General features: G+C 38.8%; 1 protein-coding gene across 15 annotated transcripts in view; it reads right to left on the reverse strand.

Moving 5' to 3' along the window:
* LOC124061476 (receptor-type tyrosine-protein phosphatase eta-like) overlaps positions 1-13737 on the reverse strand; it is a 46108-nt gene extending 32371 nt beyond the window's left edge. For 3 of the 15 annotated variants that reach the window (XM_046393320.1, XM_046393317.1, XM_046393318.1), the window contains exon 1: positions 13220-13736. In XM_046393320.1, coding sequence (XP_046249276.1) covers positions 13220-13285 — 66 coding nt within the window. In that variant the 5' untranslated portion in view covers positions 13286-13736. Of the gene's footprint in view, positions 1-13219 lie in introns of all 15 variants that reach the window. The other 12 variants (XM_046393314.1, XM_046393313.1, XM_046393307.1 and 9 more) reach the window with 6 other exon arrangements.
* Positions 13738-17022: the final 3285 nt, after the last annotated feature.

Here is a 17022-nt window from a genome sequence, read left to right on the forward strand (position 1 = left end):
TTAATTCACGTTATGAACAAAAAAAAATTAAAGATTAAGCTTTGGTTCATCAAGACAGTACCTTTTCAATGGAACAAAAGAACACACAAAAGCTCAATATTATCCACACAACTCTAGCTCTGTATTTCTGTTGTGGTTATTATCTGTATCCTGGTATCGGGTCTTTGTTGCCACATTACTTATTAGCCAAAACTTAAACAGCCCAGAGTCTTTCATTGACATGCTGCCTTCCAGTCTGTTTAACCGCGCAGCTAAACATTAAGCACATGGCATCATTGCTAAAACTTGCATCACCCCACCGACCCCACGAAGACCAAAGATACGGTCAGTCATTAACTGCTTACAATGATGGCATAGACTTCACAGCAGTCCTGCATAACACAACATCAAATCAGACTGTACTTAAAAATTAAATGGAATATGGAAATGTTGCATACAACAGGACATAATGAATATTACAGGACAAAAGTAGAACTCAGGACTGAGGCTCAGAATACAGTACAGCTTCTCAGTATCAGAGAAGACGGATCAGTCCAGTTGCATTTGTATGTTTGTAACATCATCACAAACTACAGACTCAAAAATCACCATGAAGTGCAACCGTTTTCATTACTGATTAATCTGCTTATATGCTTTTTTTGAGTAACTGTGTAACCATTTGCTCTATGAATGCCACAAAATCATTAGAAACATCACATGATCGTTTCCTTAAGCCCAATGAGACCTCTTCAATTTCAGTTGAATTCAATTTATTTAGTTAGTGACAAATCACAAAAGAAGTTGTCTCATGAGACTTTCCAATTCCAGCAGGTCTACACCAAACTCTTTAATTTAATTCTTCAACGATCTGAAACGGTCTCTTGCTTTGACCAATAGTCTAAAACCCCCAAACATCTTCAGTGGAGGAGCAGAAGTGACTACTTGATTAATCATAAAGGTAGGATTTATTACAGCGCTCTCATGCTAAACTGCAATGGGTTTAGCTGGATGTACCTAATAAAATACAATATGCATCACAGTGGATATTTGTAATTCTTTTTAACGATTTGTTTGCAACAATTTGTTTTTTATTATAATGACATGCAACTAAATACATTTTTCATTATATTCAAAATTATACTTAGATTGTAAATACTGTACAACATGCTTTGGCAATATTGTACTCAGTTACAGTCATACGAATACAGCAATTTGAATTTGACATTTTACACAGAGTAGCACAGAACACAATAGGACTTAAAAGTTTTCCAGGAAAAGAAAAAGAAAAGGTCCATTTTGCATTAAATGTTGCCTCTTCCACCCACCCATCTCTGGAGACCGGTGTCCTCCCCTTAACTTCTCTTTTTCTATTCACAACAGTGACCCTTCCCTTCCTTCTAGTCCTCTGGGACTCTATTCTTCTTTTTGAAGTGCAACTGTGCCACATAGTGGTGCATGAGGCGTTCAGGGGTCAGTACTGCTGAGGGTCTGGTGAGGAGTGTTAACAGCGTATATGAGAAGGTCAGCACTGTACTCATCATTGGTACAAGTATGACATGTATTAAAGAGAAATCTATTCAGTCCAGATGTATCTATTTGATCTTTTACAAAAGTCAGTAGTTGACTCTTGAGTCAGCTACTCTTAATGACTTTGAATTATCAGGAAGTACGAAAATAATCCTCTCACTTTGTGTGCATTTTATATGTTAACAGGAAGAACAGCTTGCATGAGGAAGCCTGCATCTGAACAACTATATTTCTGCCGTTTGTGCAGGGTGTTAGAGTGGCAAAGCTTCACGCTAACGCCCTGTCAGGGAGAGCATAAATACATAATAAAATGTTTTTTTCAATTTTCATAATTTAGTCACATAGTCACACGCTTTAACTTTCCAACTACAGTGGGTGTTTTTTTATGTAATGTAAGTGGCAAAGATCTGCAATCTCTAGGGTTGGGTTCAGACAGACAGGTCAAAGATACTTTAGTTAAGCTCTTAGTCTAACCAATTGTTAAAAAATCAATTTCTCTCTTTTTTCTTATTGACAATTAGTTCTCAAAAATGTATTTATATCAACATAAAGATATTATGATAAAAAAATGTTTAAAGCTAAACATGCAATACACTAAACAGATTCGGTAATTGAACTGGAAGGGTTTAGATTCAATGAATGAACTCAATAATGGATTAAGAATATAATATCAAATATAATAAAAAAAATGATCTGTATGGCACTTTTCTTGACAAAGTTACTGTACAAAGTGTATTACAGAGAAAACACAAATGCTAACAAACACCACCTCTGGTATTTAAAGCAAAATGTTCACTCTTTTCCAATTTACAAATTTGTAGATTTGTTTGTTTTTGAATGTTGAAATAATGTGGATATAAAGTACATTTGAGTGAGGAGTGATTATTCACTCAACAAGCAGTTTAGTCACTCAATAAGTGGACTGGAAAGACCAAAATCAGAAACTGGTGAAAACACATACTGTTAAATAAGCCACATCTTTTCACTGGTTGAAACAACACTAAATGTTACAGAATGACTTTTAAGTGCGGTTTGTTTTGTTGTTGTTGTTGTTTTTACATTCATCAGAAACATGACTCCAAATGTAAATTAGATCATATTTCTCTGTGTTGGCGGCTAGTTGCATGGGCAATGGGTTTCTCATACCATAGACATGCTAATAACGAGGCCATTTACATTTTTTAAATCTAACTCTTAAAATGCTAAACATAAATTATATTCTTTGGGTATTCTTCTTTTTTTTAAAATTGTGGCCTGGTTTATTAAATTTAGCTGAAATCTGTACTGATAGTTAATTGTTGTCATAGTGCTGACAAAGAGTGGATTTGATTGGGTTTATCTGACTTCAAAACATAATAAGTGTTTTAATCAAAGTTGGATCAGACAGGTTTTTTTTTTACCTTTCAACCTAAATGTTTAAGCCAACATTGACGAGAAAAATAGAGATACTGACATTTATTACTTCATACAACTGAGCAAAGCCCATCTGCTGATGAAGATCATGTGACATGATAGGCCAATAGGTCCTCGTAAGTGAGGCTGTTTTCTCAACTGCTGTTTCCGAGGTCAAGAATGAACTCTAAACCGCGAGCACAGAAATTTTTAGTATTTTGTCAATAAGTATATTTAACAGCTTGTAGTTTGTGTAGCTTGTAGTTTGTGTGATGAAAGACATTTTAATTCAGCAGTACATAAACAAGGCAAACACACTACATCTACATTATGAACCTAAGAACAGCCTGCCCCAGATATAAAACTGCTTGCCGTTTGTTTCTGAGCAGGATCTGACAAACTCAGCCTCTTCATGCGACACGAGAATATGGGAAAGGTCACATACTTTCACACAAATATTCATGTTAAACTGATCTGTGGGGCTGTAACTTCTCTGAGCTAGCATTCTTAAATGTTTTATTTCCCTTGGCGCTCTTCCTAAATATCACTTATTTTCTCCTGACTAAATAAACAAAACAAAGTTTCAAGCCATTATGCCTTGGCACTGACTCAGAGAGCAGAAATAACCCCAGCTCATAGTCCCATTTGGGAAATAGTACACAAGAAACACTGAAGTTCAGATAATGGATGTCATTTTTTCCAAGCATCCACTGGGACTCGACTCCACCCATCTCCCTCCTGGCTTTTAACCCTCTGGTAGCCTCAGTCTCATGCTATTGCAGGACCTTAGAGGGTCACCTGGATTATTGGGCAATTCACGAAGGTTGTTATTCTGTCTACCTGATTATGTGTTAGATATATGACAAGGGGGTGTTGATGTAAAATCACTAATAGCAGCATCTTAATCTTCTGTAAAAGTCATTGAAACAAAAGAAGAAATGTACTGGTTGTCAGTACATACAATGCAAAAGTCTGAGGATATGCAGTTCTAAGAAGAGTTACTTAACTCACTTTCACTTGAAGAGCAAGACTGTTTAATGTTCATTGTGAAACATACTTGGCTGAGATGCAGCCAGTGACCCCCTTGGCCTGTGTGCTGTAGCTGTGCCCTTTGACTGGGCCCGTCTGCATTGGGAGGAGGAAATGGCTGTACTGACCACTATATAAACATTACATCAACCCTACAGGCAGTCTGCCTGCCACTCTCTGATTCCCTTTCATTCCTAACAGTCTGTCTTTGCTGCTCACCTCCTGATAACGCCCCAGTTCCTTCCTCTATAATAACACTCAGACTCAAGAACAATCAAGAAATCACCTTAAAAGATGTTTGCTCAGGGACCAGCCTATTTAATCTCAGTTTCTCATAATCTGATAACTTGGAACAAAAACATAAAGAAAAAATTGCATAATACTTCATTTCTGCTCCTTGAATTAGACAAAGCCTCATAGGGTTGAAGAGTTCCTGGTGCTGCTGTGTTGACTTGCTGAGTGGAGAACGTGGATTCCTCTAAAGCTGTAATTTCTGCAAAATCACGTTATCTAGCTCAAATCATCTGTGTGTGTGCATCAACTGTAAGGAAGAGAAAACACCAAAGGTTCTCAATAAGGTTTCCTTTAATGATATTTTCTTTACTTCTTCTACCACTTCTGCTCTTTTATTTCAGCTGTCTGGTACAAGTCAGTCCCAGCAACTCTTCACTTCATTATCTGTGCTGTTCACTCGTTTGCTGACCTGCCCTAAACTCGATATCGTTTACTGTACAATTTTTTTTCTCATCTTTGCTGCGTGCAGCCTGGCTGAGTGGCGCAGGCAATGCTTGTGAAATAATCTGCACTCTTAACATTTAAATCCTGCACACTTGTGGTAACATAAGTAATGGACTCAAACCTAAAATTTTGGGAGTTTCTGTTGCAATATGTTGGAACAAATGATCCGTTGCAAGTCCTACATATAAAGAAGAATTTTTGCCTTTTTATTCAGCTTTAAAGTCTGCACGTCTGTATCTTTGAGAGGAACAAGTGCAGTTCCTCTGTGTGGTGATATCTGTGACACTTGTAAAACTCACTTTCTTCTGTCATCCTCTATTCACAGTTCATTGCCTCAGTAGCTCAACGAGCTACTCATTGTTTCTGTCTGAACCTAAGTTTCTGGCACTTCCTGAACCCACCCAGAGGCTCCTGATAACAGACTTGAACAACATAAAGGACTTTCAGGTTAAGGATTATGTCGTACTTCATACCTCCAGCTCATTTACGTCAAATAAAGGAAGACTAGCCAGGATTGCTGTGACATACAGATTAATCATTCTATGTCATAGCAACCATAATTAATAACTTAATAATTAAAGTTTGCTTCATACTGTATCAGCACACATGGCTGTGTGTGAGGTGCCTATATATTAGGACCACTCTTAACTTCTCCACTAAAACTCTTAAGTTCCTTAATGATCTGGATATTTAAGATACATTAATAAAGAACCTACACTGGAATTTATGTAAATTTTGATACTAATACATACTACTATATTAAAGATAAAGAAGATAAAAAATGAAATTAATGTGCATATAACTTACTTAATTGGAAACTTAAGACTTCAGTTTTGATGAAAAAGGGTCTTATAGGAAACATACTGAGTCTTATCAGTTTAACCTAAATCCAGAGTCACTTATTTTCATTAAAATATGTTCAGTTCATTTTTAACTGTCTTGAATTTGCTGATATATATTGCCAACCATTGACCAACCAACAACAACTGGTACATGTAAACTCATGAGAAAACAAATAACCTATTTGTAGAAAATTATTTATTTATTTATTTATTTTAATGGATTCCTGTAATTTAAACCACATCTTCTGTAGGTTTTTTGTCTTTTTCCACAGGAGAATGGTCAGGGACAGTGTTTTACAATTGATTGTATATTGGTTTTTGTATAACATTTGAGAGTAGAAGCATTTCTGTGAGAATACCAATGGCAAAACTTCTCAAGGAAAATTCAGTATGATAATCCTCTTGTGGATTACTATAGGAACATGAATCATAAAAAAAGGCCGAATGCCACATCTAAAAATATCGTCTGCCTCCAAACACTCCCCATGCCTGAGGCTTCAGCTATGAGTATGTTTGTCTCCAGGTACAGTATCAGCCTCCCACACTACAGTCCTGCCGCTGTTATCACGGGCCACATCAGAAATTATGGAAATGAGTGACATAATATTTACTGTCCCCAGAGCTGTGCCACGCTGAGCAGAGTTCTGAGCTGCTGGCTACAGATACCCATCTGCACTTGCACAGTAGAGCTTCCTCCTGATGCTGCTGGTCATGCAACAGGAGGGAAACATACATGGATGCGTATGTACCAACATGAACCGAGTCTGGATAGACAGGGCTCAGCCATTACTCTGATGACACAAGTGTGATGAGCAGCCTGATGTTTGAAATGTGTTACAGTGGGGTTTGATCTGCGGGAAAGGAAAAACAGAGACAGCATACTGTAGCTTCTATTTTACTAGTGACTAGCTTCTTTGTGCTTTATTAAAGGTATAATAACTGCCTTTCAATTCTCAAGTAAAGTATGGCTAAACAAGTCCTTTCCCTTTTTGGATGTACATTCTGAAGAACAACAAGATTGTCACTGCTAGAGGAGGAAATCATGAATCACCGTGCTGACTGAACTTGTTCAAAGGCACTTCAGTATATGGTATTTCAATAAGTGAACACATCACTGTTCATACTGTCATGACCTTCAGTGCTGATTCTGACTGTTCTCAGTTTAATAGTATGTTAAATCCTGGCTCTTATGTTCAACTCAGTACAAAACTAGCCAATGAAAGCACTGTACATCAGCGTAGGTCAAGTAAAGTCAAATGATACAGCCTGATATCCTAAAATACAAATTTGCCTCAAGGGGATTCACAGTGTGTACGTTATATACATCTCCCTCTATCCTTTGGAGTAAGCCCCCTAGTGTTCAATGAGGAAAGACATTTCTTTAAGGATTCATAGAAACAGTATGGCAGACATGGAGGCAAAGTTAATGTTATGGCTGGTGAAGTAGGAGAAATGAGTAGCTAGATTTTAAGTATAAGTATCCAACCAAAAAAATCCCACCACCTTCATCAGGCCTCGCTCCAATTCCACTCCTCTGACACACATGAACGAGCACCACCTGACTACACTCACCACCCTTCCAACTGAGTGACACGAGCGAGAGGTGAGTTTGCCCACACTATGACATCAGGATCATAGATATAATGTAAATATATATGTAAACTTCTATCCTATGTATAGGGACTCAGGAGGATATCAAACAGACCTCACGAGAGGCAAACTTAAAGCACACCATTCACACAGTAAGAGAAAGGAAATAAGTATAAAAGTATGGTGCGACACATACAACATGCACACAACGGGACAGAAAATCAAGACAGAGAGAGAAGTCCAGGTTGCTCAGTAAGCAGTTTGTAGCTCAGCAGACCTCTGTTTACCGCTGCTTTATCACGTTATTATTGTTTCTGTGGCATTTGCGGTCCTTTAATATGCTTTTAACAAGGAAGTAATGTCCTGTGTGAATCACAGCTCAGCAGACAAAGGCACTTTCAGTTGTAAGTGAGAGGTGTTTTGATGATTTGGTGATTAAGTTTCATTTGTCGATGTACTGAAAACCTCTGCATTGTCATTCTTACAGCTTTGTCTCCAGTACATTTAGTGAGCGAGTTTTAAAAAGCAGACATTTCTGCACCTGGTTGTCACTGCAATACTGAGCAATTACCCAATCAACTTTTCAAACAGATTGCCTGGAAATTGGTCAGTTTGTGCTATTGTGGAATTGAAAATCTTAATTGAAGACCCCTACTGCTCAGTTTGAAAAGACGAAGGAAATAATCATTTTTCATCCCCGCTGAAGCCTTGCCTGGTCGTGACTCACTGAGCGGCCAGTGGTAAAATGATAGCCATCTGCTGACAATAAGGCCTTTGAGGACGAGAGACGAGCCTGTGTCTCATTTACATGGACTGGGGAACTGTGAGTCTTTGTAATTCATTGTGTACATGCTTAGCTTCCAGTCACACAGCCCAGGTTGAAGGCAGCGTGTTCGGGGCTGATGATATGAAACTGGACTGCCTTGAGACAGACCAGTTGGGAGTGGGTGGACAGCACAGAAATCCACAAAGGAAGACTTGACTTGTGACTTTTGCACTTCAGATTATTAATGTGATGCGAGACACAAGAAGACTTATGCTTTCTAATTTGGATACAGTGAGAAGAATACATTTCTGAGAGGCATACTTGTATTCAGATGCACAAGAGACGTCACCACCCACATTTTAGTGTAGTGGAAAGCATTAGAATAGCAGCTTGCCAGAAAGACAGTGTTCATCCCACAAAGTCCATGGCCGCAGACAGGCCAGTCCTTGTAAGTGTCACAAAACGTCACGTCTTTCCACTACTTGTTTCCCCACCAATAGCCTTGTCACCATTCTCTCAATTCTCCACAGGTGGAGAAAGATCGAGACACAGATACAATGTATGAGAAATGCTCCATACCAGAACTCATGCAAAGTGTTGTACTTTTCCTGGGTCATTAATGGGTGAGTGTTAAGCTGCGACTTTGCATGCACTCTCTCTAGACTGTACCTAACCATCCACGTTTGGTTTTGGGACAAAATCCCATTTCAGAAAGAGGAAAGTCAGGAAAAGCTGCTCAATATAAAGGAAAAGATGTGGAGTATATTAACTAATGGACGTGTTATTTCAAGCAGATGAGCTGTGTCTTTAATGTCTGGAACTGTGCCTGAGAGAAAGGACAGAATCGTTAAGGAATTCTCAATTGAGAACTGAATTATGCATTAAGATGTTAATGTAGCAGTTCTATTTAATATAGTGTTGAATATGAATGTAATAAAAAACATTTACATATAAAACTTTAAAGACCCCGATAGAATTAGGTTTAGTGGAGAATAGACAAATATACGGAATACATATGTTACTATTGAACTTGTGATTAAATGGATTAATTAAACTACTAAGTAAATTATATATAAATAACTGTGCAGTTCCTGGCTATTCGATGATTGTCCTAAACTAGTTCAATCTTGAAACTATGGTAACTGTGTATAAAAGGGGGACAAGCTTTAATAGCAAAAACAAGAAAAGCAAGTCAAATTAAATAATTCTTAAAAGAAGTTTGCATGTCATTATGAAAAGAAACAATTCTAAGTTACTGACGATGACACAAAACAACAAGTTTAATGTCATGAATAAAATGTGAAACTCTATACTCTGAAACACTGGATGCCCAACTAAGGGCCCTACGTGCCACACAAGTGTATTCAATGGTTTTACCTAATTATCCCTCTTCAGAGATTCTATTGGTTAGTGTGTGACCTGACATTATTCCATCATCAAGTCGTGGGTGAGACTAATCTGTGATCAGCCCCAACAAGGATTCACTGTACAACGCACAATGACATTGTTAAGCACACATTCATGTAAGGAAGGGGACCACAATTATCATAATGACAGCAAAGTGTCCTGTTATAATAAAGAAATATCTTTAACAGCTTGCTAAATCATTTGCTGCAATACATTCAAAAAGCCACTGTAATTTTTTTTTTGTCTAGCTGAGTGCCTTATTAGCATTTCTGACAGTGCGAATGTACAATATGTAAAATGTCAGTATGCAAAAGAAATTTCCTTTTGGGGAAGTATAACATTTCCCCTTTTTCTAATGTGACTTCCTTTGTCATTTTAGCCAGGATTTGTTTGTGAATTTAAATAGATTTTTTTTTTTCTGACTGCAAATAAAAAAAAAATAAACGAAATCTAAAACCCAACGCGTTCTGAAGATGACGGAGAATAATCCGCATGATGACCCAAAGGCGTATACTGCTTTTGAAAGCAAAGACTTGCTACTGTCCCTAAATTGTGCTCTCAAATTATAAATTACAGCTGCCATTTTAGCCAATTATTCATTTAGTCAAGTGAAAGAAAATGGTCATTTTTCAAACCAAAATGTCAAACATTGGCAGGATTCATCTTCTTAAAGATTAAGATTTCTGTTTTTTCTTTGTAATTTGTGACAGTGAATGAAGAGGCTTTGGGTTTTGGACTGTTGACTGGACAACATAAGCAACTTGAAGACGTCCCTTTGGCCTGCGGGAAGTTGGGTTGAGAATTTTTACTTTCTTTTGATAGATTAAAGAATTAATCAGCAATGAAAATAATAAAACGCTAGTGTCCCCCATCAGCCCAATGACAGAGCCTCAGACAGTATATTAAAATGAGAGCTGCGAGGACAGAGGATGTCAGAACATAAAGGCTGCCAGAGGAGAAAGGTTTAGAAGTGTAAACTGTAATGAAGCTATGAGGAAAACAGAACAAGGATGAGAGTGAAAAATCAATAAAGGAAAAGAGAAGAATAAGAAAGTAATGACAACACATTTTGTTCTTTCATCTTTGTGGTTTGTTCTGTTCAGTTGATCACCAACACCATCATCAACATCATCTGACCACTAAAAAAATCAGATCTCGAAATGCCTCCGTCTCTCACGGTCACGTTGGAATGAAGCGTCTGGCACAATCGTTTTTGGTTTTTCTTACTTTTCTAAGATTAAAATGTGATTTTTCCTGCGTGTGGTAAACAATTTTTGGACACATTTGAATCATCAGATACAATACCCACTTACAACTATATAGAAATCAGAACACATTCCTTTATACTGTCCACAAGCTGTAAAGGAAATAATTAATCCTCTAACCTCTGATTTCATCAAAACAAAAGAGGCAGCCATAGCAGCAGATTTTGTATCTAAACCAAAAAGTGTTGTTGTGTCGTGTCTCTAAACTCTGGGAGAAATTACTTTTGGTCACAGCTTTGGGCTCAGTGACCTGAAATTTAAAGTGAAACAACCCAGAATTATTTTTCTTAACTCAACAACATTTATTAACAAACAGTAACAATTTGAAGTAAGCTTCTCTTAAAGACTGAAGCATGTAGTTACAGCCAACTTGACTTTCTCTTCATGATATTTAAAGCAACTGTGTCGGTGGCATATTTGCATGAGTATCATGCAGCCTGTTTTCATCTGTGCTCAACATGTGTACTCTTCATAGAAGTTGGCTGCATTGACGTGACATTGCATCCTTACTTCCTTACTGGAAGCAAACCAATTTTCATATCATTTGAGCATAGATCATCTGTGTGTTTCTCCATAACACAATAAATTACCACATTTAAGAACTAATAAGACAAAATAATTTTGACTAAGGCCTTTTTCACAAGCCTTTTCTGGAGCTTTCAACTTCTCATCATAACTATTTTATCAAACAAATATTTCCAAGGTCACAAATAAACTCTAACAAACAACATGGGATTATATTAACTATTGAAGAGGATCATACAAAAAAAAAGGGCCAAACCACATTCACTTTTCAAACTCTTCTACATAACTGTAAGCGTGATAGAGGTGCACAATAACACCTCTACAATGCATGTCCAGTGTCAAACAGGAAGAGGAATATGGTGTGAAATATTCTGAGAGAAAGAATGAAGAGTATTTTATATTGACTCAAATTGACACACACGTGTTTGTATTGGAACACAAAGACGTTAGTTTCATCAGATTTTATGACTAGAGAGTTTTAATATGTCAGGGTTAACAGATCTGTCAATCCAAAAAAAAAACAAAAAACAAAAAACAGTATTTTCTAACAGCAGAATCTCTGGGGGCTCTACACCACGATGATATTGAGTCAAACAAGGGCCACCTTGTGTAAGAACATTTTCTAACGTGACGCCTCTATGGTGAAGTTCTGGCTAAGGTGTGGCAAATATGTTGAAAGTCAATTACTGTTAGTGCGTTCCAGTGTAACAGTCTGTAAAAGGTACAAAAGTTACACATTTTATATTTTGTGTGCATAAGCATGAAGCCAACAAAAGTGTCAAACATATTCTGCTACTTCTGCCTTTGCTTATAGAGAAGACAGTCATGGATGCAAGAGATGCTTCAATTCAAGAGACAAGTCTTTCAGTCATGTTTTCAAGTGAGGACAGCCTCCACATTATTAACACCACTAGAAAACATGCTTACTAAAGACCTTGCACTGATCCAATTAACCAGATCAAAAACTGTGCCTACGCTGATTGTTTTTAGTGGAATGTGCCACGATGTGACCGTTCAAATAGAAAACTCTGCCCTGTTCCACCATGTACTGAGATATAGATGTTTTAAATGTGTGTGTGTGTGGGGGGGGGGGGGGGGGGGGGGCACCTGATGTAATACAGAACACTTACACTTTATATTTATACACTTAGTGAAACTTTTAAAGCAAAAAAGGAGCCATTTGGCAACACCAAGATCTTTATATTTGAACCTTTTAAACTTTCCATGGCAGTTATCACTACCCTTGACTAATTACAGTCTTTAAAGGGTCCTGACACCTGTGTTTGTGTGTGTGTGTGTGTGTGTGTGTGTGTGTGTGTGTGTGTTTGTGTGTGTGTGTGTGTGTGTGTTGTACTGAATTCCATCAAATTGCATTTGTGCATGGCAAACGAGCAAGTTAGTCAGAGTCGTGGCTGCAGGAGTGACAGGGACACTGAGCTGCACCTCATTCCATTCCTGACCCCTTTGTGTCGGCCACACACATCTTCACATGCCATTCTCCACCTCTCTCACCCTTTCTGACTACCTCTCTGGAAAGACCAGTGGGACAAGGACAGGTGGGTCTGGCCGCTGGATGTTCTGTAATGTTTGGTTTGTACAGGTCAAATCACTGGATACTGACCTGTGCATTCCTAAATAAACAACTGACCATAAAAAGGTTCCAAATTTAAAGTCTCTCATTAGTGTGTGATTATCACAAATGAAATACTGAGAACGCATTTTCATCCCAATAAGTCCAACACTGGCAGACCTCTGCATGCCTTCCAATAGGGAGCCCACCATCGTCAAACTTCTCTCCGACTGAAGTTCAGCCTGTTATTTATTTGCGGACATAAATTGGAATCCAATTAAAACTCTTTAAGGACCATCGTTCATCTCGAAATGACCCATCACATTCTCCATCGGTCACCAAACCTTCTTTGCTCACACCATGATTAAACTGTTTGAAACAGTTAAGCACTTGTTAATATTTTTCAGAAACTTTTATCACTCTGGCGCACCTCAACTAACTACAGAGAAGTCAGGTGAACTGAGAGCGCAGCAGCTACCTGCCCAACAGGTGCAGTCACACTGCTGTGACAGAAACTGACCTTCATCACTGAAACAATACCACCTGATTCAGTTGTGCGCAAAACACGAATAAATGAACGTCTTGTTACCTCGAGCAGAGCGCTGAAGAGCAGCAGAGACCGCAGAGAGACGCCGAAGCGCAGCAGTGGCTTCATGATGCCGCACGTCCGGGAGAAAAGATTCAAGCGACTTTTCTATCAGTTCAGAGCTTTCATGTCCAAACTTTTTTTTTCTTGCTTTTGAAAGACAAAGCCTTGACTTCAACTCTCACTCTCAAAGCGCTACGACCAACTATCGTTACATCAGGAGAGTTACAAAACAGAAGGAAACTCTGTCCCCCTCGCTGTTAACGGGGAGGAGCGGCGGCGGCGGCGACGCGCGTCACTCCGGGAAGTTTTTTGGTGGAGTCTGCCACTCCTCTCATCATCGCTTCACCCCCCCTGCTTTGGTATCACCACCACTGCGACAGCCTCTACAGCCTGTCCTGTGGACTAAGAGGAAAGGGCTGCCCGGTCATGCAGACATGAAAGAGTCAAGCCACATTCTTGCCAGATATTGGACACACAGGGTGGAGGAATGCATCCGCAGGGTCTCTGTGCTGACGGGGAAACCTCCCTTTAGAGACTGGATTACTTTCACTCTTACAATCAAGTGATTATGGGCTCCTTCCAAAGCAGGAGAAGGGACTTAAGGAAGGAGGACAAATGGATGTCTTAGGGCTTGTCATGTGACGCTCAGAGAGGTTCTCGCCAAACACAATCATTAGCCTACAAGTAACAGCAATAAACAGCAATAAAGCTTGTAGGAGAAATTTCCTGAGAATCACAACCAGTTATTTTGGTGTTTGAGGAAAGATTACTTCTAAACCCATTTTAAAGGTATTAGGCTGCAGCTTCAACTAGCGCACAATGATGGCTTTCAGTGATCAATCCATCATTTACTTGTTTTGATTGGTGAATTGTTAGACTACGCAGGGACAAAATTGTCACATATGTTCTCAGAACCCAATTCAGCATCATCATTTTGTTTGTTTGTCCAAACCGAACCCTAAATATATTCAGTAGGCCGCACATTGATTTGAAATGTTAAATAGGGTGTGTTTCACATTGTTTTTATTTTTTTGTGTGATTAACTATTATTTTGCTGTTGATCAACTAGATCTATTCAATAAATCAACACTAGATGCCAAACTTGACAGCCTATGGATGGATGCTGTGCTCTCACAAAGACAAATGATGACACACTATGTGAGTCAAAGTGTCTACCCAGTTACAACTGAAATGCACTACATTGAAAAGTACTGGGACAAACTGTTGTCGAAAATGTCTTGGTATGCCGAAGCATTAAGATTTCCCTTCACTGGAAAAACACCCCCGTAGCACACCTAGATTCAGTAGCAGAGAGGCGTGTCCCAATGCCTTTGTCCTTATAGCGTACCTCCTCCACCAAAACCATAGTCAGGTAGATGATGGAAATACTAATGCCTCACCTCATTACTGAAATCAGTGATATACATACTCTATACAGTATCCTGTGTTCATGTTACCTGCCTATCAGCAACAACAAAAAATAACTTAACAAATGTTGCACTAAACATTTTAATGTAGTTTGAACCTGCAGAGGCTGATGCAACACAGATGTTGGTTAAGTTAACTGTTAACAGACAGTGAAAAATTAAATATAGGCTGACTGCTTTTTATTTCTACATGTGAAACTCGCAGCACTTAATAATCAGTTAAGTGAAAACACCTGTTTTCAAGGCCTTGATTAGCGCAACAGCCTGAAAAAAGTTGTCAAATATGTCGTACGTATGTTTTATTTATGCATTTATTTTTACTTGGTTTGATTTTTATTCCTACTTGCTGGTTTCAAACACTTTAACAGCTGATGTAAATCTGATTTTCTAAAATGCAATGTGAAGAAAGTATGAATGAGCAAAATAAATGTTAGTCTCAACACTGTCAGGTCCCAGGTAGTCAACACATCCACTGCACACACATATGGATACAGGACAACCAGGGAAAACAGTGGGGAAATGGAGGATAAGATACTGAAGGCAACACTTCTGTTGAAACAGTTTTTGTTTTGAGAGAGATCAGGCTCATCTGCAGTATTGGTGAAGGGCTAAAGGACATGTAGTTGTAGATGTCCTTTAGTTCTGTTAATTAATGACTCAGGAATAAAATAAGATACCAGTGTGTGCTGGTTATGGGCTTGGCATATTAAGTTCATTTATAGAACGTTTTATCAGCTCGGTCACAGAACACTGAACAGGAAACAGCATGCAACAGACAGCTGCATAACTGTCTGTAAAAACAGCAGCGGCAGGCCATCTAACGTGTAGCACCATGTAAGAGAAAAGAAAAAAACTTTATTGATTTTTCTCTGTTTAAATGAATGACTTAAAATGAAACTCTGATGCAGTCCAAATATGTAATTAAGACGTGTGTAACTAAATACTCCAACATCTCCTTACTTTATCAGTTTTTCTGTTTACATTGCTTCTTTTTGTCTCCTGATTAATTCCTGTGTGTTTTTTTGTTTGTTTGTTTTATTTATCAGTCTGTATTTAAACTTTAAATGTTCACACTCCAGCATTGGGCAAAAGAGCCTGTTTAACCTCTACCCGTCTGTCTTCAGTTGGGGTACGTTGTTAATCTGTCAGCGCAGAGCCCTGGCTGCTGCAGTACGGAAGTGAAACATGATTCTTTCTTGAGCAGTTGTAGTGTCGTAGATTAATTTCTTGTTTTCCCTTGGGTTCTCCCGTGTTTTCCCCTTTCCCCGTGTCTGTGTTTTGCTTCTGTCTGTTCTCTCTGTGTGTGCATCTCTCTGTGTTCGTGTGTCTGAAGATCTCAGCACTTAAGCAGCAGCTCGTTCCTCCAGACTCTGCCAGATCTTTGCAGTTTGTTGCAGCTGTGGTGTACACTTCAGGCCAGCCTTGTAAATCTTAGTGTTCTTGTTGCTTACCTTGCTCCTAACCTTATCCTCATTGTGTCCAGGTTCACCACTCTGTCCCAGCCAGCCCCGCTAAGCCCTGCCTCTCTGTGATCTCTTCCTGCTCTGGATTACCTCTGGACCTCCTTCCTCGGGGGACTGATGTGACAAACCAGCTGTGTTAGTGTTTTGATGATAAAACTTTGAGTGGCATGTCTAAGAGGTAATCCACAGACATTCAAACCAACAGACTAGCCAGTGCTAGAATTGTGTGCATACCAACGAGACAGTCTTGCTGAACAATTTACACATGAACATCAAGCTTTCACAGTGAAATAACGCATAGATCTTGTATTTCAAAGTAACAGGGCAGCTTATCTGGCTATGAATTGTTCTGATGTGTGTGCGGTGTGCTAGATGTGGGTGACTTTCTGACCTTTAAACAATACGGGGGATGCCGAAGCTGCCACCACTTTGTCAAAGAGAGCTCCATAATGACTGTTCATGTAAGAGGCCTGCTGATGATGACTAATGGAGACAGGGACATGGTCGGAGGGTCATTTTTTAGTCCCAGTTCTTTCCTAGATAGAGATAATACAAAGTGGTCACTATGACCCTCCATTTCCAAGGAAATGTTATGTAATCCTCTGGGGAAGATTTCAGCATCTGAGTTTTTTAATGCAAGACTGCTCTCTTCATTTGCGCTTTTGTTCCCTGATACAGTTTATGTTTGTTTTTGTTTTTCTGTTTGTCTCCAGCCCCACCCTCTTCTGCCAAGAGATAAAGAGTCAAGTAGTTTCATGGGTGAGATGATGCTGATAGTGTGCAGGCAGAGGGACTTGGAAGGAGTGTTACGCCTTCTGCATAAATTCATAAACATGCACACATCATTAAAACCTGAGATGTCAACATCCAAGTCTACTGGAGTGTAGTCGTATATAGCTGCAGCGCCTGTTTT

Source organism: Scatophagus argus, chromosome 7, assembly GCF_020382885.2.
Source record: "Scatophagus argus isolate fScaArg1 chromosome 7, fScaArg1.pri, whole genome shotgun sequence".
NCBI lineage: Eukaryota > Metazoa > Chordata > Actinopteri > Scatophagidae > Scatophagus > Scatophagus argus.